The 25,538-nt window shown below is 45.8% G+C and overlaps 1 protein-coding gene across 1 annotated transcript in view; it reads left to right on the top strand.

The window, feature by feature from the left end:
• Window positions 1-25,538, top strand: part of LOC138528222 (vomeronasal type-2 receptor 26-like) — a 190,405-nt gene that overhangs the window by 46,506 nt on the left and 118,361 nt on the right. Inside the window, exon 5 of the mRNA XM_069639679.1 lies at window positions 4,283-5,110. Within this exon, the coding sequence (XP_069495780.1) occupies window positions 4,283-5,110 (828 nt within the window). The remainder of the gene's footprint in view (window positions 1-4,282; window positions 5,111-25,538) is intronic.

Raw genomic sequence — 25,538 nt, 5'->3', positions numbered from 1 at the left:
GAGGGAATCAGGCTAATCTTCTGAAAAACTGGCCTGCCGCCTGCTCCAAAGGCAATGCAGACTCTCTGTCCCTTCTAAGAAGAGAGCCTACATCCAAGCATGCGTCTCTGTGGCCTCTAACAACTCGGACAAACATTTCAAAATCTGCCAGGTGCTGGCCAATCATGCGGCAGGCTCTAACTCTCCTATTTCCTCCCAGGCCTTTTGCACAGCTCTGGCATCTGTGTGGGAGCGAGTGGGCCCCTCTGTGCCATCACTTCTCAGTATAAAACTCGGACCAAGTGCCTCCAGTAGTAGGTTCGCCCCTTGCCCTTATGTGATGTTAACTTTGAGTTACATTTGCGTAGATGGGACCACTGAGCAGGACACGGGGCATCCATTTTTTGTACCCCCTTTCGACTCCATCTTGGTGACCAGGCCTCACTGCGATAGTACAAAATGCCTCTCTCCCTTTCCCCGCCGCAGTAGCCCGGAGCACATGGCCCCCACCCTCGTTCCCACTCTGACTGGAAAACTCTGCAGCTCCATTCTCACGCTGAAGCCGAAGATGCTTGCAACAAATAGTAAATGTAACACATCCCTTTTTCCTCTGAGATCACTGTCCTGCTTGTGAACCAACATGAGCCAAGCACATACCTCGTCCATCTCCACAAAAGTGTCCTTGCCCTCTTACCCTCGACAGTTGAAACGTATCGCCATTCTAACCCTGTGTCCCTGCAAGATATTCCTTTCATGTGCCAGACCGCTGACCATGCTATGAAGCCTACCCAACAGACCCCCAACTAAAATTAGACCCCTGTTGCAGTATATCGTGCCTACTACTGACAAATGCCACATACCTGAGATTCTTGTGAGACTAACCTCACAGTTCAATGAGAGTATTATAGTGGTCAAGACCCGTAAACCTGTGATCTGTATAACCCAAACGTTAGAGATGATATAGATATCTGTGTGATTTGTATAGTGTCATGATAAACTACTGAGAGTCTTTTGATCAACCATTATTTAGTGCATGCATTATTTAGAATGTATTTTCTTAGCTTAGTTAGTGACCATCGTGTTTCACAGCGACCTGATCTTCACCCATCCGGAGCACAGATGTCTGACCTCAATCCTCCCGCCAACCAAGCAACCAACCCGGAGGAAGAGATGATGCCCACACCTAAGACTGACCAATCCGGGTCCAATCCGGGTCCAACGTAGCATCATATGTTAGACATGTCAATGTGCTTATATAATGTGGTTTAACCTTGATGTGGTCAGAGCGTTCTCAGAGATCTAGATAAACTTTTCCTTGAACTCTCGCAGCCTGCTCTTTGTGCCTTATTCCCTGTCCAGGGAGTGTCTGCTTTATTCATTTTACATGTGTAAGTCAGGGAGGGCACAAACACATCTCATTTCACCACTAAACCTCAGAACATTCTGTCCACTCTCTCCTACTTCTCTACCTCCTCTTCCTCTCTCTACACCACTCCAGGCCCCTCTCCGGCAATACCTCCTGTTCCTTTCTCCTCCTTCTCCCTGTTCACTCCCGACAAGGTTTCTAGACAAGCTCGATCTATGAAAGTCTTGTCAAAGCAGGTGCTCCCCTGCTCCTCCAGAATCATTAATGACCACATCAAAACCCTTGCTCTAGCCTAGGCCAATTTATGCAATCACTCTTTTACCACTGCAACATTCCCTTCCCCCCTTAAGCACTCCCTTGTGCACCCCCTCCTTAAAAAGCCTTCTGTCGATACTTCCTCTCCGGCAAACTACCGCCCGATCTCCATCACTCCTTTCCTGGGCAATCTCCTGGAAAAACTTGCCATCTCCCAGCTTACTTTCAATACTGAATCTGTTGGTTGTCTCCATGACTACCATTCTGGCTTCAGAGCAGCCAGAAGCAGAGAAACTGATCTCCTGAACACCTGTGAAGACCTGCTCTCTAATCGTGACTCTAACCCTCCTTCTGTCCTCATTCTCCTTTATCTATCATCTGCTTTCGTCCTGCTCAATCGTCTCCCTAACAACCTGGGTATTTCTGGTTAGGCCCTAGCCTTATTGACCTCCTTTCTCTTAGATCGACCCTCCCAGGTCCAACTTGGGACAATCCTCTCTTCTATCTCTCCCTCTACATGTGATGTTCCTCGGGGGTCTAACCTCTCTCTGTGGCTCTTTAATCACTACCTGGTACTTCTTGCCCACCGCATCTCTACCTTCTGTTCTAACCTTCAGTTTTATGCAGATGGCACTCAGCTCTCCTTTAGGCTCCTTCTCTCATACCTGACTGTCTGACTGCTACTCAGGCCTGGTGTGCTGCCAATGATCTTTGTCTTCATTTCATTAAGACTGAGATCCTTCTCATTGGGACCCCTGCTCCTGCCTTCCCTCTCTCACTCTGGCCACCCACCCTGGGCCCCCACCTGCACCTTCCTGTGAGGCTAAGAACCTTGGTGTCATCTTCAAATCCACCCTCTCCTTCTCTCCTCATATCTCTGATGTCTCTAAGAAGTCACACTGTCAGCTGCACCTCCTCAGAGGTATTCTTCCTTTTCTCACTTTCCCCAGAAGCTCACTGGCTCCAGAGCCCTGGTTCTCTGTAGGCTGCATTACTGCAACAGCCTCTTTCTAAATGTATTTATTTATTTATGTATGTATTGCATTTGTTTTACGCCCAGACCCTGAGGTATCACGGCATAGTTACAGACATCTTGATAATATTCAGTAGTATTCAAAGTACATTTACATTCAAAACAACAATACATGCAAATCACATTGATTATAGTTACATTATTTACAAATTCCAGTCACCTACATTAATTACATAGTGTCATTCTAGAGTGGCGGTGACTGGCTAGAGTAATCTGCCTGCGTCTACTCTTCGCCTTCTACAACTAATCCAGAACAGCACTGGAAGACTTGTCCTTGGCCTCAAGCCCAGGATCATATCTCTCCAGCCCTGACATCTACCCACTGGCTCCCTGTGGCTGCAAGGATCAAGTTCAAAACCCTCTGCATCATCCACAAGGCTTTCTGGGATCAGGCACCACACTACATCCAACGTTCTCTTCCTAAGCATCTTCCTTCTCGAGCCTTCTGCTCATCCACCTCCAAATCTGTCAGACGCTTCTCCAGACAGAGAGTGGGAGAAAGATCTCTCTCCTCGGCTGGGGCCTCCCTCTGGAACAATCTCCATGCCCCTCTCAAATTTGAGCAGGACCACCTAAGGTTCTGGAAGCAACTCAAGACCTTCCTTTTCGCTTCTGCTTTCTCTCTTCCTCTCCCTTGCTGATGCCCCTGTCTGCTGCACAAACTGGTTACCTGGCCACTCACTGAACGTACGAGGCCAGGCTACTGCCCAGCCGCTTGCCCTTGCACTATCCCTGGACCCCCAACCACTCAGGGAGTGTATATGCAACCCTACAGTCCCCTGACTCCTTGCACTAATGAGCCACTTCCTGGCAGCACTTACGTGTCATTTTCACTCCCCCCCGGCACTCCCCCTGCCCCGCACGTGCACGATCTGAATCACACAAGGCCTAGTAAGATCGTTTTTTTGTATTTCTGTCTTCCCTTCGCTGTCTTGTCATGCCTAGAAACACGTGTGTACAGGTGCGTTATAAAAGACACATCATATCATATCAAGATTGCTGTACCGGTAGCAAAGCCGTTGGCATACAAATTGCATTTCACACTATTCAACAGGTGAAGTAAAGTGCACAATCCTCACCCACTCCTCAACTCCTACTCCACACTCCATTAGCTTTCTAATGGCTTCCACCCAATTATAGTCAGACAGGGTGGGTGAAGCTTGTGGATTCCATATAGCTGAAAATAACACGTCTCACCATATGTCTTATCATGATGCTTGCCCTCAGAAGCGCATGGCTTCTCTGATTTGCCTTGCGCTAAGATGTTATCAATTGCAGCATTGCTCCGCTCCTGCTATCCTAATAACTACCCCCTTCTCACAAGGCCCAAAGCATCAACCATCCATGCAAATGGGAGAAAGCTGCCCTACATAACATAGCATAGCATAGCATAGCATAACCCATCCAGGTAATTGTACAGAACATGAACCAATACATTTGAAAGGTATATGTTCTCTTTGGGCCTGTATGTATAGGGTTATTGGAAAAAAGACACACACAATATTCCACACCCACTAATGCCCCACTAATGCCCCACTAATGCCTTGTGTTTGTGACACAATCTAAATGATTCTCAAAGAAATAGAAATGTTTGTTAGGATACTTTTTAGTGTGATAATTGTGCAATCTAATCTTGTTTTCTTTAACAGGTAAGCCATGCATCTGTGCTGTCCTCACTCAGTGATAAGGTGACCTTCCCATCGTTTCTACGCACTGTGCCTAGTGACACCTTCCAGAACACAGCCCTGGCCAGGCTGATCGGGCACTTCCACTGGACCTGGGTGGGAATGATCATATCTAATGACGAGGTGGGCTTAAAAGGAGGCCAGCACATATGGAAAGCCATTGAGGACAATGGTGGCTGTGTGGCTTTCATGGAGCAGGTGAACCTTCGATTCTCCAAGGAGAAGGTCCTCCAGCTCGCTAGCATGATCCGTAGACATACCGTGAAGGTGATCATAGTCCACAGCCCAGATGTGCACGTTATATTGTTACTGCAAACGCTCTATGAACAAAACGTAAAGAGCAAAGTCTGGATATTCACTGCAGCCTTTACAATGGGTCCTGGGCTACTTGGAGATCAGGCGTGGAAGGTACTGAATGGGTCTCTTGGTCTTGCACCGTACACTGAACAAATGCTGAATTTTGAAGAATTTTTGTGTCACCTTCATTCTTCTCGCTACCTTGGTGATACATACATGAAACTCCTGTGGAAGAAAGCATTCCATTGTATATTTCCCGATGCCCCCGGCTCCGAGGGAGCGCTCCCTAACCTAGAGATGTGTTCTAGGAACGCGACATTGGACAATATTTCCAGACATTTATTTGAGCTCAATGATCTGAGCTACACCTATCACAGTTACATCGCAGTGTACACCTTTGCTCATGCGCTAGAAGCTCTGATATCCTGTACACCAGGGCATGGACCTTTCCTCCATGGATCATGTGCTGGCACGGAGGATATCCGCCCTTGGCAGGTAACGGGTAAATGCTTAAAATCATATATTCACACTGCGTGCCTTGTCATCTAGAGTGATTGGATTTAATGGTAAGTGTTGTGGCCTTAGCATTTGACTTTAGAAAAACATAATACACATTTCTAATTTATTTGATGGGCATTGGGCAAGGTATTATAAAGGTTGAATTAGAATATAGTTATATTTTGTGAGCTGCATCATCAACTTTGCAACATGTCTGCAAGTCAATTTGGAGCCTTGCCACCTGTGCTGTAGCCCACAAATCATAACTTTGTGTCAATTCGACCTTCATGTTATCTTGAAACTATGAAGGAACAGCAAGAGGATATTTCATGGAACGGTATTAGGATTGCCTGTAGAAGGGGGCACTATTGAGAGGAAAAGGGAACGTCTATTGATGGTTGAGATCTCATGACTGAATATCATACGCTAAGTCCATTCATTCTTCAGGCTGATATCCAGGTACTCAATGAAAGCACAGCAGGCTAGGAGTCTGTTAGAGTTCATTTGTTCCATTTAATGTCATGGCAGGTGCAGTATCAGATGGATGTCCATATGCGGCAGATAGCAATACAACCAGTAACTTAGTGTAAGAATGTTATCGTAGTATTAGTACATGGATGATTGATAGCGGATTTGGTCTACAGATAGTATTGCCAGGTGGATCCTTGTTTCCAGGTGGAGGCACACGCTCCAGCCCAACAGAACATTCAGCAATTACACCCATTATCTGATGCATATCTTACTCTATAGCTCATTGTGATGCTGACTGCTTCGGTTCTTGTATCCAAACTAGACGGTTCTGGTTTTCACTTATTAATGCTGGCGCAAGCAACCTCTGTGCCCTCAGAGTTTGACCCCACATTATGAAGAATAGTGCACTAAGCTTAGTCAAAACTATTCAGACATAAACCAAAAGGTCAACATTTTGAGAATGATAGGTGCAGCTAGTTATTCGGAACGTTATCCATGTTTCGACCAAAGACTTTTGGCGTTCTTTGATTTCAGCATTACTGTTGCTAGGAAGAGGGAGCGCATGGAGGTTGCCAGAGCAGTTGTGGGAGAGTTGAGGGAGAAGTGGAAATGAAAATTTGATTCAGTTGAGGGAGAAGTTGAAAAATAAAATAGGCTTTAGTTGAATAAAGACAGAATTGAGAAATAGGATTTAGTTGAGAGACGTGTAGATAAATACACTGTATGTATTCAAGAGATACGCAGGAAACTGAAAATGTATCGGCATCCATTTGTCACTACTGTGATTCTAATGCATCCTAGTGACCAGCTTGCAGAACATAAAAGCACGTGAACTGTCTTAGTAGAAGAATACGACTGGGTTGCTTGAAGTAAAACAGGAGATTAGAACACATCCAGAGACTTTCAATTAGTGTGCAATCGTTCAGTAGCCAAAGCCAGTACTAGTTGCTTACGAAGTTAAGAAAAACAAGTCTTAGATTCCCTTTGAGGGAGGAGAGTGCCTTCAGTGTCTCTAACTGACGGTGCCATGTTGTAGTGCCCATAGCAGATACTAATTCCATATTATAAGTCTTATATTTCTTGAGGGCATTGTATTTAGTTGATGTGAGTGATTTTGTCTTCTTTTAATGGCCATACCAAATACTAGTTGCAGAGAAAAAGTCTTATATTTCTTGTTAGGGAGAAGGAAATCATATTTCTTTCCAGTAGGTGCTTTTACTGTCCTTTAGTGGCTATACTAATGTGGTGCCGTTGCAGGTGACACAGTCTAGAATTCTTTGAAGCCAAAACAATGTTTTCATTAGCTGTACCTGAGTCATGCCATCTTGTTGTGGCTACAGAGTGTTGACCATTTTCCTTGTCAACGTGACCATGCAAATACATTTGCACGGGCAGACAGAGGCATGCAGAGAAGGTTCAGCTCCCTGTCTCTGTGGCAGAAAGGGGAACAGAGCCACAGATTGTACTCATTGATGAGGTTAGAGAATTAAGTGCAGAGTTGTGAGTAGTGGAATGTTCATGGACTTCTCCGCCATTCTGAAGGATAATCATGTTGATGAGAACGATGACAACAACTAGAAAAGTGCTCATACATCTAGGTCCAGGCTACACAAAACATGGATTTGGTATGGAGGAGGATACGATGGACCATAATGCCATAGTTATATAGATAGGGCAGAATGACAAGGCCTTCCATTTAGTAGAGATACTTTAAAATCATACATGTATGCATAATATCAGCATGTGACAGGCGCTGCACCAGCTCCACCACCAGTACTGTTGTGGCCAGAAACGTTTAGGAAGACACATCTTATTGGTCAAAGAAGAAAGTCCAAAACTGTTCTTCATACTACTTGAAAAACTAAAGACAACATGCCTCATTCTGAGGTTAGCGGTAAGGGGTTAACAGTGCTGGTAAAGGGGTAAGGGGTTAACAGTGCTGGTAAAGGTGCCGGTGCAGTTAACCCCTTACCACTGCATTACGAGGTCCTTTAGCGGATCCCGCTAAGGGTAGCTGGTTTTACCAGGCCCCCTTAGTGGGAGCCGCTAAAGGACCAGCATGCTAACAACGTTATTTATGGGCCCGTTGTTAGCATGGTCCCCATTCCCATTGAGCCCTATGGGGGCTCCAATGGGAATGGGGATGGGTTCCCTGAATGGGGAAATACCGGGTCCTCCAAGGTTGGAATGACCCGGTAATTCCCCATTCAGGGAACATGGACCCGGTATGCGGTGAGGGGGTAGTCATGGCACTAATAGCGCCATGGCTACCTCCAACCTCGTAATGACCCCCAACATCTGGTCATCTACACTCTTGGCAATACGTATGAGTGCTGATTAAAGGCTTGGGCCAAGTTGGATAACACACCGTGGTCGTCTCATATGGTGCAACACCGTCCACAGTAGCAGAATGAACCCAGAAGACACCTACTGAGACTGTCTCACCATCCATCGTCAGTGACCATGTCACCTCAAGTCCATGATATCACTCTAGAGAATATTGCTGCTGTTGTTGCATTGATCTAGTAACAGACTGTGTTGGGGTTCGCTAACTATCTATAGAGTCCATTAGATTCCATTATATGTTTCTGCTAGCACTGGTGTTGCGTTGATCCTGCTTCTATTACTTTCCAACCACCTACACGTATGGATCACCACATTCCAAGAGGACATACAACAGTTCCTAAGAGTATCCTTCCTGTTCTCCATGTGAAAGCAGAGCTGTAGAGTGAGCAGTATGTGCCTACTCCCGTCCAGGCTAGTCATGAGAGCAGAAAAGCTAGAAAAACATCACCCATTTCATTTTGCATCATCTTCTGTGCATTCCCATGGCAACGCGTTCCTTCTTGTACTTTGTCATGGCATCAATGACAACAAGATGTCCCTTTCGTAGAATAAACCACTGATGATGTCCAAGCTGCCGTGCCAGCTCATCGGACTAGTCTGCTCTGTAATATCCCTACACATCCTCTTCAGACTCTAACATGTGTGTGTTGCACTTCCTTCTGCCCAGCAGGTTTTGAAGCTACATTCTGTGGTGCTTAAAACATTTTCCATAAGAACACACCATATCAAAAACACATTGTCCTTCCTTCTACACATGGCAACATGTTGAGTAATGCAGAGAGCCCATTTCTAGCCATCTGTTATTTCCTGCTGCAGATGAAAGAGACACATATCTTTAGTAAGAACAGGTGGCACATGATCCATTGGGGTATTGCATTCTGGGGTATTTAGGGTACTTTATCAGTCTCTTAAGATTGCAAATCGTATACTTAAGGGCCAACATCTGATCTTTGAAATCCCTCCTTAACTCGTTTCTCAACTTTTCCTCTTTTTAACTCTGGAGCAGTGGTGCAACATAGTTGCTTCTACAGTTAATTGGAGCCTTCTCACACACTTGGATGGCCACTCTCAAAATGGTTGGGCTTATCCTCTCAGCTATTAGGAGAGTCACTCCTTCTAACATTACCCATCTCCCCTAAACAATGCCTATCCAGTCACTACAAGAGGGTAGGGTGGTGCATAGACATGCGCCCCTCAACTGCATCTACCACAGTCATACAGTTCAGCTTTCCTCGCTGATGGTCATCTGACAATGCAGGCAGTGCATGGCCACGTGATGCATCACTCAGTCCACACCCACAGGGCTATGAACAACAACAAGCTGTGCTTGCACTGGTGTTGGAGCTGGGGCTGGCAACTCGTTCATTTAGCTGGGTGCTGCCACTGGCACAGTCTCCTGGGAGGTCAAAGGTGCTTAGGATGCTGAGAAGAGGTCTTCTGAGCTTGCTTTTTCCATTGTGTCCTCCTGTAAGTACACTCCCTCATTGCCCAGGGAGTGCAATCACAAAGGGCTTGCTGCACACTGGAAGGTTTGCATGAATTATAACCACTGCAGTAGCCTGTCATGCCATTACAGAAGGGGAAACACATTTCAGATCTTGCTTAGTTCTACCCAAACATTGTATCCATTCAGACTGAGGGACCACAATTACCCTCAGACATGTTTCGGTCTTCTAGAGCATCATCAGTGAAGAGTGCATCGTTAGGACCATCAAGCTTAGAAACTATGTTGGGGTCCCAATGGAGTGACATAAGCAACATGGAAAAGTGATGGCTGGTAGGTTTTTAATTAATCATAACCAGTGGCATTTCATGCACCACCCATCAAAAATACATGTATACCTCACACGTATGTGTTTATTACTTTTGTACTTCTCTTGTTTACTTTTAAGCTTTATGTTTCATAGGTGACTTCATTTAGTTCAGTTTTTGTATGTTTGGCCTTTTCTCTTGACTTGGCTTTGTGAATGGATAGTAGAGGCTGTAACTTTGTGGTCCTCTGCACTTATGCAGGTATTTGAATAATTGTAATGATTTCATGACCTTTATTTGAGACATTATTGGAATGATCATGAATGGGTCTTAGAGTCAAGAGTGCGGGTGTGTGAGCCCACCAATCTGACTTCACTGGTTGCTGCTGTTGCCCGTGGCGCACCCCCTCCAGGATAAAGTCTGCTGATACCCCCAGGAGGGTGAAGCCCGCAGGGGTCAAGGGTGTAGGTGTTTGCGTCCTGCGGACGGGTGCCCAGGAACTTGCCTCGACAACTGTGAGCAGTTTTTTTCGGCAAGGAATTCTCATCAAGGGTGCTGTGTCCTGGTGCCATCATCCGGATTGTGGCACCGGGTAAACAGAGCAGGGGCAAGGGCAATCGGAATCCAGAGCCCAGGTGAGAGCCAATGACATGCTAATGCACCCAATCCGCTATTCAGCAATGATGCATGTGTAGTCCAAGAAGCTCCCAGCAAATCCCAACGGATGCCACGTTGTGTGCAGCATTTTACCCTAAACTGCAATCAACTTGAAAAGCTTTGAAACCCTGAAACCTAGTGACTCCAATGGTTTTGTCGCTCCGGATTCCCTCACACTCCCTGAAGCTCATGAGGCCCTTGAGTCTCAGGGCACTACTCACATGCAAGCGAATCCCGTACCAGTGCTGGTGCCGGCTACCAAACCTCAAGGGGAAATCCCAGTGGTGGATCCTTTGTTAAACACATGCCCTATTAAGCCTAACCCACCCAACCCCACATGACCCGCCGATAGCGTTCTTTCCCTTATCCGTGAAGTGAATAACTGCTTGGGTCCTCCTCTGCCCCTATCAGCTTTGATCCGTGGAGGGAGGCGCGGGGCAACTGCTGTTCAAAACACCACTGGCCTTATCAATTATGAAAATAATGCTTCTTTAAGCACAAGCATTGTAATTCCAGGAACAGGGGGAACACCCGCCGCTGTACCATGTTTGTGGCCCCTGCAGCTCCGTGAGTCCAGGCCCTGAGCCGCGCTGCGCTGGAGAGCAATTGTGGTAAGATTGCCCCTTGCAGTGCATTGCATCTGAGCGGGACACACACTCCACATATAAAGAAGCCTGCCCCCGAAGAGTCTTTCTGCCCCACTAGCCCAGATAAGACAACCCCATGTTGCAGATGAAACCCCCATGATTGAGCAAGGTGGAGTGGCAGAAATGGGGGCATACACCCTTTTGGCGGGGAGAATCAGAGCCCAGATGCCTACCAAACCCAAATGGAACAAGAACGAGTGTCTGCCAGTGGAGTCTGGTGCTGGCTGAAATCATGGACCAAGAACGAGTGTCTGCCAGTGGAGTCTGGTGCTGGCTGAAATCATGGACCAAGAACGAGTGTCTGCCAGTGGAGTCTGGTGCTGCCAGAAATCATGGACCAAGAACGAGTGTCTGCCAGTGGAGTCTGGTGCTGGCTGAAATCATGGAACAAGAACGAGTGTCTGCCAGTGGAGTCTGGTGCTGGCTGAAATCATGGAACAAGAACGAGTGTCTGCCAGTGGAGTCTGGTGCTGGCTGAAATCATGGACCAAGAACGAGTGTCTGCCAGTGGAGTCTTTGACTGGCTGAAATCATGGAACAAGAACGAGTGTCTGCCAGTGGAGTCTTTGACTGGCTGAAATCATGGAACAAGAACGAGTGTCTGCCAATGGAGTCTGGTGCTGGCTGAAATCGTGTCTCTAAAACAAATAGTCTTCCGCTTAATTGAATTGGTTGAAAAGGGTAGGGGCACATGCAAAGAGAGGCACGTGATCTGTCAGGGTCACGTGGGATGGGTCCTAAACACAATAGAGGAGGCTGGTCTGCCTGTGCTTGAAATGGGTCCAAATGGCATTGATGCCACTCAGGGTGCAGGCAATTTGATGTATTGCCCTTTTAGACCTAAATGCCCTTGTTCATGGTACAAGTACTTGCTGCTCCCTCCGTCCCTTGCTGCGGACACATTCCCTGAGCCCCATGGCAACAAGACCACTCAGGGCCAATGTTCCATTTGGAAGGGTCATACCCGGGGTGGGCAGTCATCTGGCTAGAGGAGAAGACTTTTGGTGGTGTGGGCAGGGACATCACTTTACCTTCACAAGGTCCCTAAACTGGCCCGAAGCAGCATATGCCCAGCGACACCCTCCTAAACAAGTGCAGACATTGGATTTGGGGCGTGAGGGGCACTTCTTCATAACAAGGGAGCAAATGACATGGTCTATCAGTATCCATGGCCAGGGAATAGACTCACCTGATTCGATCAGCATTGATTTTATAGACTATGGTCTGGTTGGGGACGTATTGAATTTGACCAGGAGATTCTGACCCCTGTCAAACACTACAATTGAACTCAACCTCCAGGCCTGTAAAGGAATGCCTAACTGGCTGTTAGGACAGTTTTTATGATGTCCAACTGAGGGCTTAGTATACCGAGGCAGTACAAGACTCTCCTCTTAGTATAAAGAAGTACCACCTGAGTACATGGTAGTGTAGAACCAGCAGCCAGGCTTAGTTTAGGAGGGAGAGAGGGCTGTAGAATCAGTACAAATGAAATTGTAATACAAATTGTCCAAAGAAACACTGAAGCACTGTGTATGTAAAAATAAAGGATTTATTTAAGTACAGGTAGGCCCAGATAAATCTAGGGGTAAATAATTACTATCACATATTATATGTAACCGCAATTAGAAAAACACAACACTATGCTTGAAGGTGCAGAGACCGAAGCATAAACCTTATTTGGAACACCTGACAGTAGTTCTAGGGAAGTCAAAACCTTTTTCATACACATTCAATATTGATCACACCTATTAGGGAGTAAAAACCAATGGATACTTTCACAATTATATCTAGTAATGAAGGCACAGTAGACCCTACCAGTTGTACACTGACTCTCAGTAGAAATGACATAATCAGTCAACTGGACAATATACTTTTGGGGAAGAGTGGAACACTTATTCCAGGTACAGTAAAAACCTGTAACTGCTTTTGAGATAACACCCAGTTATACTAGGTGAGTAAAGCCTAAGGATGTAATATTCAATTACAGGTGAGTTTAAGATAAGTGAAACGCAGATTAAGATCAGCAGTAACTCTTGTAACTTATGTTGGGATGGCACACAGCTAACTCAAGGTAAGTAAAACCCATATACATTTTTAATCTCACAATGGAGTCCAGGTTAGATCGTTCCCAGCTTTTAATTGGGGGACAGTTAGAACCACAGACCCGTCTTGTATCTGTCTAAACAACAGAGGGAAAGCAAAACCCAATGTTACACTTTACCAAATGACTCAAAGTTATTCTAGGTAGGCAACAACCTAATACAGACTTACTCTGGACAGGCTAACAGCAAGTCAGGGGAAGCAAGACCCAGTTGGGAGGGCACTCATACAATGATCCTAACAGGACTTATCTGGTGATACCAACATTTGGAGGACACGTGTTAGACAGAATACAGTGCAGTTCCCTTAGGGAGCACTACACCGGATTAGGACTACAGGTGAGAGCAATAAATCCCCTTTGGTATCTGTCTGTACCACAAAGATTTAGTTGTTAGCTGTGGCGGAGCAGTCAGACTTATCTCAAGAAGGAGATGAGCAGTATTCAGGGTTTACACAATAGGCCTACTGTACTATGGCACAAGGAAACACTGACCAAAGCTTTGTAGTTAAAAAGTATATATATATTTATTTTATACACTTCTAAGAAAACACATGTATCATAAGTATCAAGCAAGTTAAATTAAGTCAATAGAAAAATATACACACTCCCTATATAAATTGTAGACCAAGTGAACCAGAGTGAAAACTGAGCAAAACGACACAGTGACAACTACACACAAGGGATCCTCTAACAATTTCTCACAAGGGAGGGAAAAGTTATCTAGAATTAGGTTCTTATACACCCTAGCAACACTTCCCATCAGTTGTGAACCAGTTCAGCAAGACAGTGCATCAGTATAGGCAATACATCAAATGAAAACTGAGCAAAATGGCATTTCACAATGATTATGCAGTGGGAAGGAAAGGGTAGTTATAAGAAAGGGTTGCACCACACAGTTTGAATGGAGAATCAATCTCGAGAAAGCAGGTCTAACAAATGTGACCACAGTCAGTAGGCCTGTGCCAGAGTTAGTGGTACAGGGCAAGGGCCCAGGAGCAAAATGTTCTTGTAGCTGCAGTCAAGTCTTTGGTTAACGATGTTGAAAAGATGGATGCAGAAAGCAAAAGACAATGTTAAGAGAGAGGGGCGGCCGACCTAACAGGTAGGAAAAGGATTTAAAACACCTTTAGCACTACCGTGAAGAAAGGGCGGCCTGGCGGAACAATGTACCTTTAAAATGAAGAAGTGGCTCCTGTGGTGGCGGTTGTTCCTGGTAGTTCCTGCAGTTCGGGTGATCCAGCAGAGGAAGAGAGGCTCTCGTCGTGGAGGAAAGTTCGAGGTACTGCACTACCCAGGGATTAAACCAGCTGCGGTGCTGCCAAACAAAGTTTAAAAGGTACGCTCCTTTTAATCCCGGTCCGGGTCGATAGCTGCTTGGCTATCCGGTCTCCAAGTGCGGGGCACTGGTGATTCGACAACATCAGGTTCGGGAAGGCGATTGGCAAACTGGATGGCCCCACCAGCTCAAGAGAAGAAGGCTCTTTCAGATGAAGATCTCCTCTGGTTGTGTGGAGAAAAGTGGTGAGACGCTGCAGCAGGGCTTCACTGTTGGTGGTAGTCGTTGCAGATGTCTTTGGCTTCTCTCCTCTTCGGTTCCGTAGTTCCAGTGGCGACGTCTTGCTCTTCCAGTCCTCAGGACCCTGCTTTTATGCAAAAAGATCCCCATTCATACAGCCTAGCTGTCACTCACAAAGTGGAGTGGTCATCTTGGCGGGAGACCCTCCAGCCTATCAGGATAGAGTGCGACATGGGTTGCTGAGGCAACCCTGTCCAGGGGTTCTACTCCCCCTGCCACACAATGGACCCACCCCAGACCCAGTGGCGCTGGAAGGAGGGCTTCTGGGCAGAAGCCTGCCAAACGGACAAACAAAAGGATCCCCGACCTGGGTTAGGATCGTAGAGAAAGACACGAGAAAGAGGTTATATATATCTTTTTTTATTACTTGTATATAATCAAAAATAGATTTTTACAAGAGCAAACTCCACTCAAAGTAGATCTCGTTGACATTGCATTTTATTTTTTATTTTTTTATTTTTTTTGGTAAGGGCCGCGGTCTCGAGGATTATGTAGGCGAGAAACCGACGTCTGTGCTCACTTTTGTCCTTTCCATTGCCAGTTCCAGAAGTTTAGCGGCTGCCGTGTGCCATCGAGTCTTTTCGCCTGTAATAAGGCGGTTCCACCAGATGTCTTCATTGCCCGCAAATGAGGTTACTTTCAGAGGACTGAAATAGGCAATTCTGGCTTGGTGCAGGGCGGGGCAGCGCATCAGCAGGTGTCTTACCGATTCAATCTCTTCAGGATTTTGGCAAAGTCTGCAGGTTTTTTCCTTTGATCTTGCTCTCATCGCTAGAATTTCTTGCGTCGGTAGAGCGTTCAGACGGGCTTTCAAAAAGGATCTCATCAGAGATTTACTGAGGTATCTTTTACAGTATGCCATTGGTTCTTTCAGCTTGTTTGTGTTCATGGGGAGATGAACTAAAAGTTTGTTAGAGGTTGCTTTATCAGTAGTGGTGATCCAGTCCCAACATCCCAGTTTTGTTTTAATCCTGGTCGGATTATTCTTCAGTTCTTCGGTACAGGCGATCGTCTGCAGTTTCTGTTTTTGTTCCGTGGCCCACTGGTTCATAGAGCGGTTGTTGCCTTTTTCAATCTCTTCAGCTATCATGTGGTAGATTTTCAAACTATCTGAATGGATGACTTTCCTATATAGCTGTAGAGTGCTGTGGTCCACCACTGCTTTCAGGTATACGGGGCCGAGTTCTCGTCTAATCGGCGCTACCGACTAGTAAAGTCAATGGGGACTTTACATGCCCTGGGAGACAGTAGTCAGTCCCAGGGTATGGAGTCTATGTTTGGGGGTCACTACGACACCACTGTGTCACTGCACTGAGGGTGCTGTGTAGCACTTGTGAATAACGATGGTTCCTATGGGGAAGAGAAAATCCCATAGGCATTAAACACAAAAATAGCCTAGAACACACATAGCAGAAATGCCTAAGAGTGGGGAAAAAGAGTCTCACTCTTAGGAGGTAAAAAGAAACAAACCCTTCAAATCCAGCAAAGCTGCTGGGGGACTCTGTAAGTAAGGGAAATTAGCCATAGAATGCAAATTCTCCCTAACACTCGCCCCCCCCCCAGGAGGGGGGGATCTTATCCACTCCTCAATGAGTCTCTTACCTCTAGTCGGTTATAAACATCCTAGAGAGACTATCAGCATTTTGGTGGTGACATCCTGACCTGTGCTCAATGGTAAAATCAAACCCTTGGAGGCAGATTGACCATCTTAGCAGTTTTGGGTTTTCCCCTTTCATTTGCATCAACCATCTCAAGGGTTGGTGGTCTGTTTGAATGATGAAAGTAGATCCATACAAGGATGGGCTAAATGTCTTCAAAGCCCACACAATGGCAAAACATTCTCTCTCAATAGTTGCCCACCTTGTTTCAGGTTCCTTCAGTTTCCTACTGATGAAGCAAATGGGGTGCTCCCTACCTTTCTCATCCAGTTGACTGAGTACTGCACCTATACCTATACTGGAAGCATCTGTCTGTAAAATTAAGGGTTGGTGGTAGTCAGGAGCTCTGAGAACTGGAGCTTGGCAAAGGGCTTTCTTCAGGCTTTCAAATGCCTGATTGCACTCCTCATTCCATTTGACCTTTTATGGGAATTTAGCAGAATAGATTACATTCAGTGGAGACGCTATGGATCCATAGTTCTCAATGAAATTTTGTAATACCCAGTGAGGCCTAGGAAGGCTCTCACGTGGATTTGAGTAGAAGGGGTTGTCCAATTTTGCACAGCTTCAATTTTGCTGAGCAAAGGCCTTATTTCACCACCTCCTACCTCATGCCCAAGATAGTCCACTTTACACTGACCAATTTGACATTTGCTTGCCTTTATGGTCAGATGGGCCTGTTGCAGAGCCTGCAAAACATATCCTAGGTGGTCAACATGTTCTTTCCAAGTAGGGCTGAACACTGCAATGTCATCCAAGTATGCCATGCAGAAGTACTCCATCCCATTCAGAACCTGATTAACCATCCTTTTGAATGTAGCAGGTGCATTCTTTAATCCCAAAGGCACAAGCCTTAAATTGGTATAAGCCAACTGGGGCGGAGAATGCAGTTTTCTCCTTGGCATGGTCAGTCAGGGCTATTTGCCAATAGCCTGACGTGAGATCAAATGTGCTGAGGAACTTGGCTAAACCACGTCTATCTACCAGCTCATCTCTGTCCTTGGCAAAGGATGGGCATCAGTCTTAGTGACTGCATTTAGAGCTCTATAGTCCACGCAGAATCTCAAATCTTGGATCCTGCCTTTGGTACTAACACAACTGGGCTAGACCATGGACTAGTAGAGGGCTCTGTTACCCTGAGATCAAGCATCTTGTTGACCTCTCCTTTGATGTGGGTTCTTTTATTTTCTGACATCCTGTAGCCCCTGCTTTTGACAGGTAAACAGTCACCAGTTTGAATATCATGCTGGCCCCAAGGGGTCAAGCCTGGTGCTAGAGAAAACAGGGAGGCAAATTGATTCAACAAAACTTTGCACTCCTCCTGTTGCTCAGGTGTCAGATAGAAGAGAGATTAACTCCTTCTATTTTCCAATCTTGAGGCTTGCCTCTGACGAGGTCAGGTAGAGGTTCACTCTCCTCCTCCTCTTGAGCTGAAGCTAGAAGCAAAGCTCCCAGTTCTGGTCTTGAGACATAAGCTTTTAGAGGGTTGATGTGAAAGACTCTAGGAGCCTCCTTAGGGTTGCCTAAGTCCACCAGATAGTTCACCTCTCCAAGTTTTCCCACAACCTTGAAGGGTCCCATCAATTTGTACTGCAAGGCCCTCTGCCTTGTTGGGACCATAACAAGAACTAGCTGGTATTGAGCGAACTCAACCATGATGGCCTTCTGGTCATGCCAATGTTTGACCAGAGCCTGACCTGCTTTCAAGTTATCACTTGCCTAAGCCATCATGTGTGACATTCTCCTCCGGAGTCCTATCACATAGTAACTCCGACTGACGTGGGGGAAGGAGCACTCTCCAACCCCTCCTTGATCAGGGCCAATGGACCTCTGACCGGATGGCCATAGAGAAGTTCAAAGGGATGTAAGCGATATTCAATCAACACTACAGCCAAATCAATGCCTAGTCTGGGATGCTGAGGAAAACCCTTATTAATGTATTTTTATGTCTAGTTCAGTGACCACCCTTGTATAACACCCCCCTCTTAGAATCCCCCTGACCCCACTGAGCCAAGAAGTAGGTTTGTTTTGCAAATTAAAAGGTTTATTTGAGAATTTAAACAATATATATATATATCACACTTTATAATAAAATAATATCTGATAGTACACTTAGACATATGATGTTGATCAACAATGGGTAATCTGGCACTAGCACACTTCTTTACAATCAATGAGGAGTTAGTATAGGATGGATAAAGTAGCAAAAATACTTTTATGATTTCAAGGGAAAAGCAATGAGGAATAAAATGCAGTACAGAAATACTTGATATGATTTTAGCAAAAGATAAGATAATCACTTTTCCTCTGGCAATTCACCCCCCTCCCCTATGCAATGTAAGAAATGGAAGGAGATGGAAAGAGGAGCACACAGTTCTCAGGAATGTAATCAAATACAATATGAAATTCAGTTCCCCCCAGCAAGCTTAGAGGAAACAGGTAGGAGTTTGAAACACAGACCCAAAATGCTTTTTAAATGTGATGGCAATGGATGGGAAAATGTGCCAACTGATTTTAATTCCCTCTCGAGATTCAGGGTGAGTGGGAGATGCGTGTTGGTATTAGTTCAGGCTCACTTTAGCAATGCTCTATGAGTTATTACCAAGTTGCAACGGATTTTAACAAAAGAAAGAATGGAGCTGCTATTTTGACAAGTGGAGAAATTGAGCCAAAATCGCAAATTGCGGTAAATTCGCGAGTGTGTGAATCGTGATTGAAGCCAAAGTATAAGAAGTAGCTGGGCTTGTTGGAAAGCTTAGATCCTAAGCTTTCAGAGGAAAGTTAAATCTCGTTCCTAGCCCAAACGGTTCTAGAGATACGGACGATTAAATAAAGGTAGTTTTTCGGATTTAAAGTAAAACTCAAAATGACAGGTGACAGCTTGCAGCTTCACAATTTACAGGTGACAGTTGTGCAGCTTTATAAATGACAGATGACACGATTTCTAGGAGGCTGTTCTACTTAGGTTAAAATAGTTTGGATTAGATTATTTTAACTAAGAGATTGGTTCTGCACAGTTCTGATAGGTACTCACAATATAAATTTGAACTAGGCCTCGTCACGGATCTGGTCAACACGTCCGGCTGCATTTCTGTCTGCTCGGTGGGTCAACCAGGCACCGGTTCTGCTCACAGCGATCTGGGTCAGCTCTGCTCTGCTGGTCTAGCCTCTCTGGATTCAGCGGCCTCTGGTTCTGGATACTGCTCTGCTTTCCGGTCCGGATCAAGTGGATTCCGGATGTAACACTGCTTTCTGGGTACTGGCAAGAGTTCTTGGCAAAAGAATTCAGACAGCTCGCCCGGCTGTGGAATAGTTTGCAAATGATTTTGAGGCCTGCTGACAAATACTTTTGCTTGCAGTGGGCCTTCTTGGTTCAAAGTTCTGTAGTCTCTGTTTAGCTTGGAAGTCTAAGTGTTGGATCTCTGGATGTGAAGTCGTCGGTCAGCATGCTCCACAGCAAATGGAATTGAATGTCCCTATCTGTCCCAGCAGTCTCTTTTTATGTGTTTTGAAAATGGGTGTGTCCTTGGGCCTAGCTAAGCCTGTCCCTCTCTACTTGTCATTGGCCCAATTCTCCCCTCTCCCATGATTGGGGGAAGGAAATGGATTGTCATCATGATGAGGTCTGTTTATGGGTCAGAGGATCCTCCCCTGGTCAGTTTGCCCACAAATCTATATTTGATTCAAATACATCTTTCCCAGATATACAATTTGTTGAAATTACATGTGCACATTATATATTCCTTATAGTCCGTGCTTGTCCGCCTCTGATCTTCCTGGGGGCTTGCATTAAAAAATGACAACATTTTGCGCTTTTTAACTGGATTTGCAATATCGGACATTTACCCAAAATTACACACATGTGCGCAAGGAATATGGACATTAATTGATGAAGTGTCAGATTTTTAACATGCAGACATTTGGAGTGTGACCCTATTTTCCACTAGCAACCCCCCAGAATACACCACAGGGTCCTAACGCCTCTCAAAATGTTCACAGAAAAATCACAAAAATAATGATATTACTTATATAATTCTGACAAGTCTGCACTATGCGTTATCTATCTTTTTAAAATTATGCCCTGGTCAAAAAGGGGTGTGGCTTCCCACATCACAGGGTGGAATAACTGGTTTATCCACTTCCCCCAAGCTCAGCTGCTAGCAGAGGCACTGCCCCTCCCAGTTTCCCCTAAGAGGAAGCCACTTTACAACACCCCCAATATAACATTTGCCTGAGTCAAAGGAGTTGCATTGTTCTGTTCCTTCCAGTTCCCAGGTGCTCCACCCCTAATCTAATCAGAGAGGTGACAACTCCTTTTGGCAAGGGGCAGCAGGATGCAGCTAGGCCTGGGAAGAGTGGCTGAACAGGTTTCTCCTGTCGGGGGTAGTTGTCAGGCAGAATCCAGTTTCACTAAGCCAGGTTTCAGCTAAATGTCACTTTTTGTTCCCAGTTTTCTACATTCAAATCAAACTGACAATTTGTACCTATACATTAAATAATTACTTCCTTCAAGTCATTTCAGAATAGAATATGGTTTTACATTCTTCCACCTCTTAGCAAGTCTTTCCTTGGTCTGGTTTTGTTTCATTTGTGCAGTTTTACACAAAAGTCTGGTGGTTTTAAAACGCCGGCTTTCTGATAGTGGTGAGTACTGGTAATGCAACCATTTTTGGGATTAAGAAAATGAATTCCCCACAGTTCTGAGTTGCTTTTGGCAATCAGCATTGCCATTCCCAATGGTTTCAGGCTACTGTGTGCGTAGCCCAATGGTGATTTTAGGCAGTGCCCTCCTGTGCTCACAACATAGGCAAAAATGGGTGGCAGCCTATTCTTCATGTTTTCCCTGTGCACTCTCTGGGGAGTTCTGGCCATCATGATGTTTTCCATGCCAGTACTGCACAGTTTTATTGTAGGGCTTGGATGCAAGGGTAAAAACATCCCACAGGGACTGTAACCCACTCCCTCCTGAGGGACTTCTCTATATGCAAAGAGAAGGCATGGCAGTAAAAGATCCCACTTTTTCTTAAGGGGGTCTTCTAAAGCTCCTATCATGCTCTTCGTGGTTCTGTTAAACCTTTCTACAAATCCATTTGTCTGAGGGTGGTATGCTGTTGAGAACTTGTAGGTAACTCCACAGTTTTTCCACATGGCCTTCATGTAGTGGGACATAAAATGTGACCCCCTGTCGGATATTACGTCTTTAGGAAACCCAACCGGGGCTGTAACAGTCCTCATAGGAATTGCTTCAGGGAACCTAGTAGCATGGTCTACTACAACAAGTATAAACCTGTTGCCTGAAGAAGTTGGAGGATCAAGGGGACCAACAATGTCGATTCCTACCCTCTCAAATGGTACTCCATGAAATCCTCCATCAGAACCACGAGATCCTCCAATACCTTATGTCTCACAGTACCTAGATTTACCTCTAAAAGAGCCGGAGGTTCGAGCTCCACTGTCTTCGCCTCCCAACTCTGGAACACACTGCCATTGAATATCAAATCATCCAAATCCTTCCAGTCGTTCAGGAAACTTGCCATCGGGTGGCTTGTGACAAAAAGTCAACCTTGAAGTCAGACTCAGCTATAAACTGTACTTAATGCACATGCCTCATTTATGTCATTTTGGTTGCTACCACCCCCACTGCCTGTATATCTTGTATATAATTGTTGTTCCTAGTATTTTAACTGTTGTTCAAGTTGTTCTAGTATCACTGCTTATTACCACGTACTGTGCCTTGTAACTTGTACTGTGCGCCCTTTTACACCAGGGTCAGGAGCGCTATAGAAATAAAATAAACAAACAAACAAACTCCAACTACAGGGAGAGGCACTAAGGGTGCCACGTTCTTGGAGCCACTTTTACCAGAGGTTTGGCAAGTGTGGCAACTCTTGCAATACTTATCTACCTCAGCCCCCATTTTAGGCAAATAAAAGTAGAGAGAGAGCCTTTCCTTGGTCTTCTTGAAGCTCAAGTGACCAGCCAAAGGTATCTCATGGGCTAGTTGCAAGAATTGGAGACGGTTTGCTTGGGACACTACAAGTCTTTTGTAGCCCCCAGGGAGTGACTCTGTTGGTTCACTATAGAAGAGGCCATCTTCCGAGTGTAACCTATACTTCCCAGGCTCTTGCCCTTCAAGCTGAGAAGCTGAATGGTGGTGAAGACCTTCCAGAGTTAGACATTCTCTTTGTCCCTTACTGAAGTCTGCCCTTTGGGGTCCACCTTCTGCCAGTAAAGACTGCAGCTCAGGATGGTCCACAAGGTCAAGATCTCCAATGAGTTCCTGGTCTCCTACTAGATCTGAATCTTCAGGCTCTAGTTCAACCACACAGGGTTGTACCTCACTCTCAGTCTCAGCTGGAGGAGGAATCACAGGTGTGATTTTTGACAACCTAAGAGATTTCCTGGTTGGTAGCACTGGAGTGCTTTCTGCTGGTTTCTTCTTGGAAGTCTTGGGTTTCCCCTTTGCTTCTGGTTGCTTTGAAATAGCAGTTAGTAACTCCAGTGGAATATGAGTGATTTCTTTTTCTATCCTCTCCTCAGGAGAGCCCCTCAAGGTCCTCTCCCTTGCAGGTCTGGTAAGCTCCTGTAATCTCTTACTAGGAGGTCTGGGAGTTCTTGACACTACTCCCAGGTCTTTCAGATCATTGCCCAACAGCACCCTTCCTGGTAGTTCAGATTGTGCACTCACAGGTATCCTGACAGTCATTTCATTGCACTGGATGACAGCTTGTAATTGGGGAAGCATCTGCACAGGCCCTCCAGCTAACTTGGTGAGGCGTTTGGGTGCCTTAGCAACATCCTCCACCTTGAAAAAAGATTTGTCCTCCAAAGTTATGCTGGCCCTAGTGTCTCTAATGGCAGGAGTCTCATGACCATTGACTAGGACACTGTCTTTATAATACTCTTTAGTATTAGGAGGGATAGAATTATACACATCTAAATTCTGTTGTCACAACCTTATCCCCTTCTAGGGGTCACGGGCCCTTAAGGATCTCATTTGGCTCACCTCGGATGCCCTGGAGCCAGTCTTGGCGTTGCTGGCATAGGAGAAGCTTGCAGGAATGGGGTTTCAATGAGTGTTGGACCAGCATGGCCGCCCCCAGGTGGAATACAGAAGAACTGCATCCTGTGGTCTAGCTTCCAGGGTGGGGCCCGCCCCAAAGACACCTGGGAGACCGCCTTGCTATTTTAACCACGCCCGTCTTGAGGCACGCGCTTCGCGTTAATCTGCTTAGCAGCGTGACGCTCATCTGGTCCTGTCCAGCATACGACATCCAAGGCCCGAATCTTCTCCATCCTTACCTGCATCCCTGCATCCGTCGACGTCCAAGACCAGTCTCTTCTTCGTCCTACCCTGCATCTCGCATCCGTTGGCTAGACGGTGTCTTCCGGCTTAGTCGACGTCCAAGACCAGTCTCTTCTTCATCCTACCCTGCTCAGCTTTATCCACCGCCTGGGCAGTGCCCTCTCCTCCCAGATTTTCGAGGACTATTCACCACCGGGCCGCCCTGGCCTGCAATATAAACCAAATCACAGGTTAGCCATTTGCAAGGACGCTTCCGCATCGCTTGGCGTTCACTTACCTGTTCGGACTCGCCTTCGGCTACTTTGCAGCATCATCACCTGCAGCAATAGTATGAAGGTTACTACCGGCGAATTCATCACGGCAAAACCCCACCCTAAGACATTGTTCCACCAGTCAAGACTCACCTGAATACTTACCAGGATAGGAGTTGCAGCCGGCCTGAACTCCAGCCCTCGCCAGTAAAGTAACTAGCGATACAGTGCCAAATTGACGCGCCCCTGCCCAGCGTGGCAGGACGGAGAGCGCATCTTTACATTATACAAGGTGTGAGCCGTCACTGGGGGAAAACTACAGGGGGAACCCGGGTGGAGGTTCTCGAAGAAGGAGCAGTTTCTAAATTGCCTTCCTGTCTTCCAGTGTTACCTCTGCCGATTCCAGGGGCTGGCGAAGGGTTCCGAAGAACTTCCCGGTTATCGAGAGGCGCCCCCGTGGAGATACAAGGTGAGCGTTACAGTTGTTTCCACAACCCTAGAGATACTAAAGATACACTAGCTGAGACTCCAATGGGATCATCAGCTAGTAGTTGAAAGTTTCCACTAGCCATATGTACTTCCTCCTCTGGAGCAAAGGCTAAGGAGACAGTGTGGACCCCTGAAGATTTACCCTTACATCTGGGATCCCCTTTCACATGATCATTAGAGCCACAAACATAAAATTTTCCAAATGTCTTTATGAATGGTGGCTTGTTCTGACCTCCTTCTGGTCTGGGACCAGAAGGTACACTCGCCTGATTAAGTTTCCCTTGTGGCTTACCCTTAGAATTTTGTTTGTGGCCCTCTTTGGAATTGGAATTATTTGAATTCTCTTTGTTGTCTTTCTTTGGCTGCTTTCCCTCATCCTTTTTCTGAGTTACCCCTGAATCCTTGTGAGTAGCCCTGTTGGCAACCCACAAGTCAGCAGCCTTAGCTAGTTTCTTAGAATCTAATTCTTTTGAATCAGCCAAATGCTGTCTGAGCTCAGGAGAGCAGGCATCATAGATAGACTCCATCATAACAAGTTTTCGCATTCCTTCATAAGTGTTAACTCTGTAACCCTTAATCCATCCTTCTAACTTCTTCAAACACTCAGTCACCCAAGTAGCCCAAGGGGTACTATCATGCTTTTTGAGGGTCCTAATCCTCTTAAGGTACTGGGAAGGAGTCTTCCCAAATCTAGCTATCAAAGCTAGTTTTACACATTCATAATCCATCCTATCCACCTCCCCCAACTCCATTACCACATCAGATGCAACAGGGGGAGCCTAGAGAATGACCAGGGGATCAACTGATTCCCTGTAATATCCTGTGGCCCATGATTGTATTCAAACATAACTAGCCAATCTAATACATCCAACTTAGGTTCATACATACCCACAATCTCTTTAGGCATCCGGGTTCTTTTTGGACTGGAAGATCTAGAGGATTCGGGGAGAGAAGCATTTTCCACAGACAATTTCTTCATCTCAAGCGCATGGTTGAGCTCCATTTCTTTGAGCCTCAGTTCTTGATGTCTCGGTTCAGTTTGGGCACTAATTCTTTTTAATTCAAGTTCAAGTCTCATTTTTTCTATAGAGATAAATTCAGGACTTAATGTGGGACCTGGTAAGGGTCCAGTAGCCACAGGCTGAGGCCTCTGAGCAGGCAGAGGACCAGA

This window comes from Ambystoma mexicanum, chromosome 7q (assembly GCF_040938575.1).
Source record: "Ambystoma mexicanum isolate Mex_15411 chromosome 7q, UKY_AmexF1_1, whole genome shotgun sequence".
NCBI classification, from domain to species: Eukaryota; Metazoa; Chordata; class Amphibia; order Caudata; family Ambystomatidae; genus Ambystoma; species Ambystoma mexicanum.
Note: the sequence above shows the minus strand (reverse complement) of the source record. Positions and strands in the feature narration are given on the sequence as shown.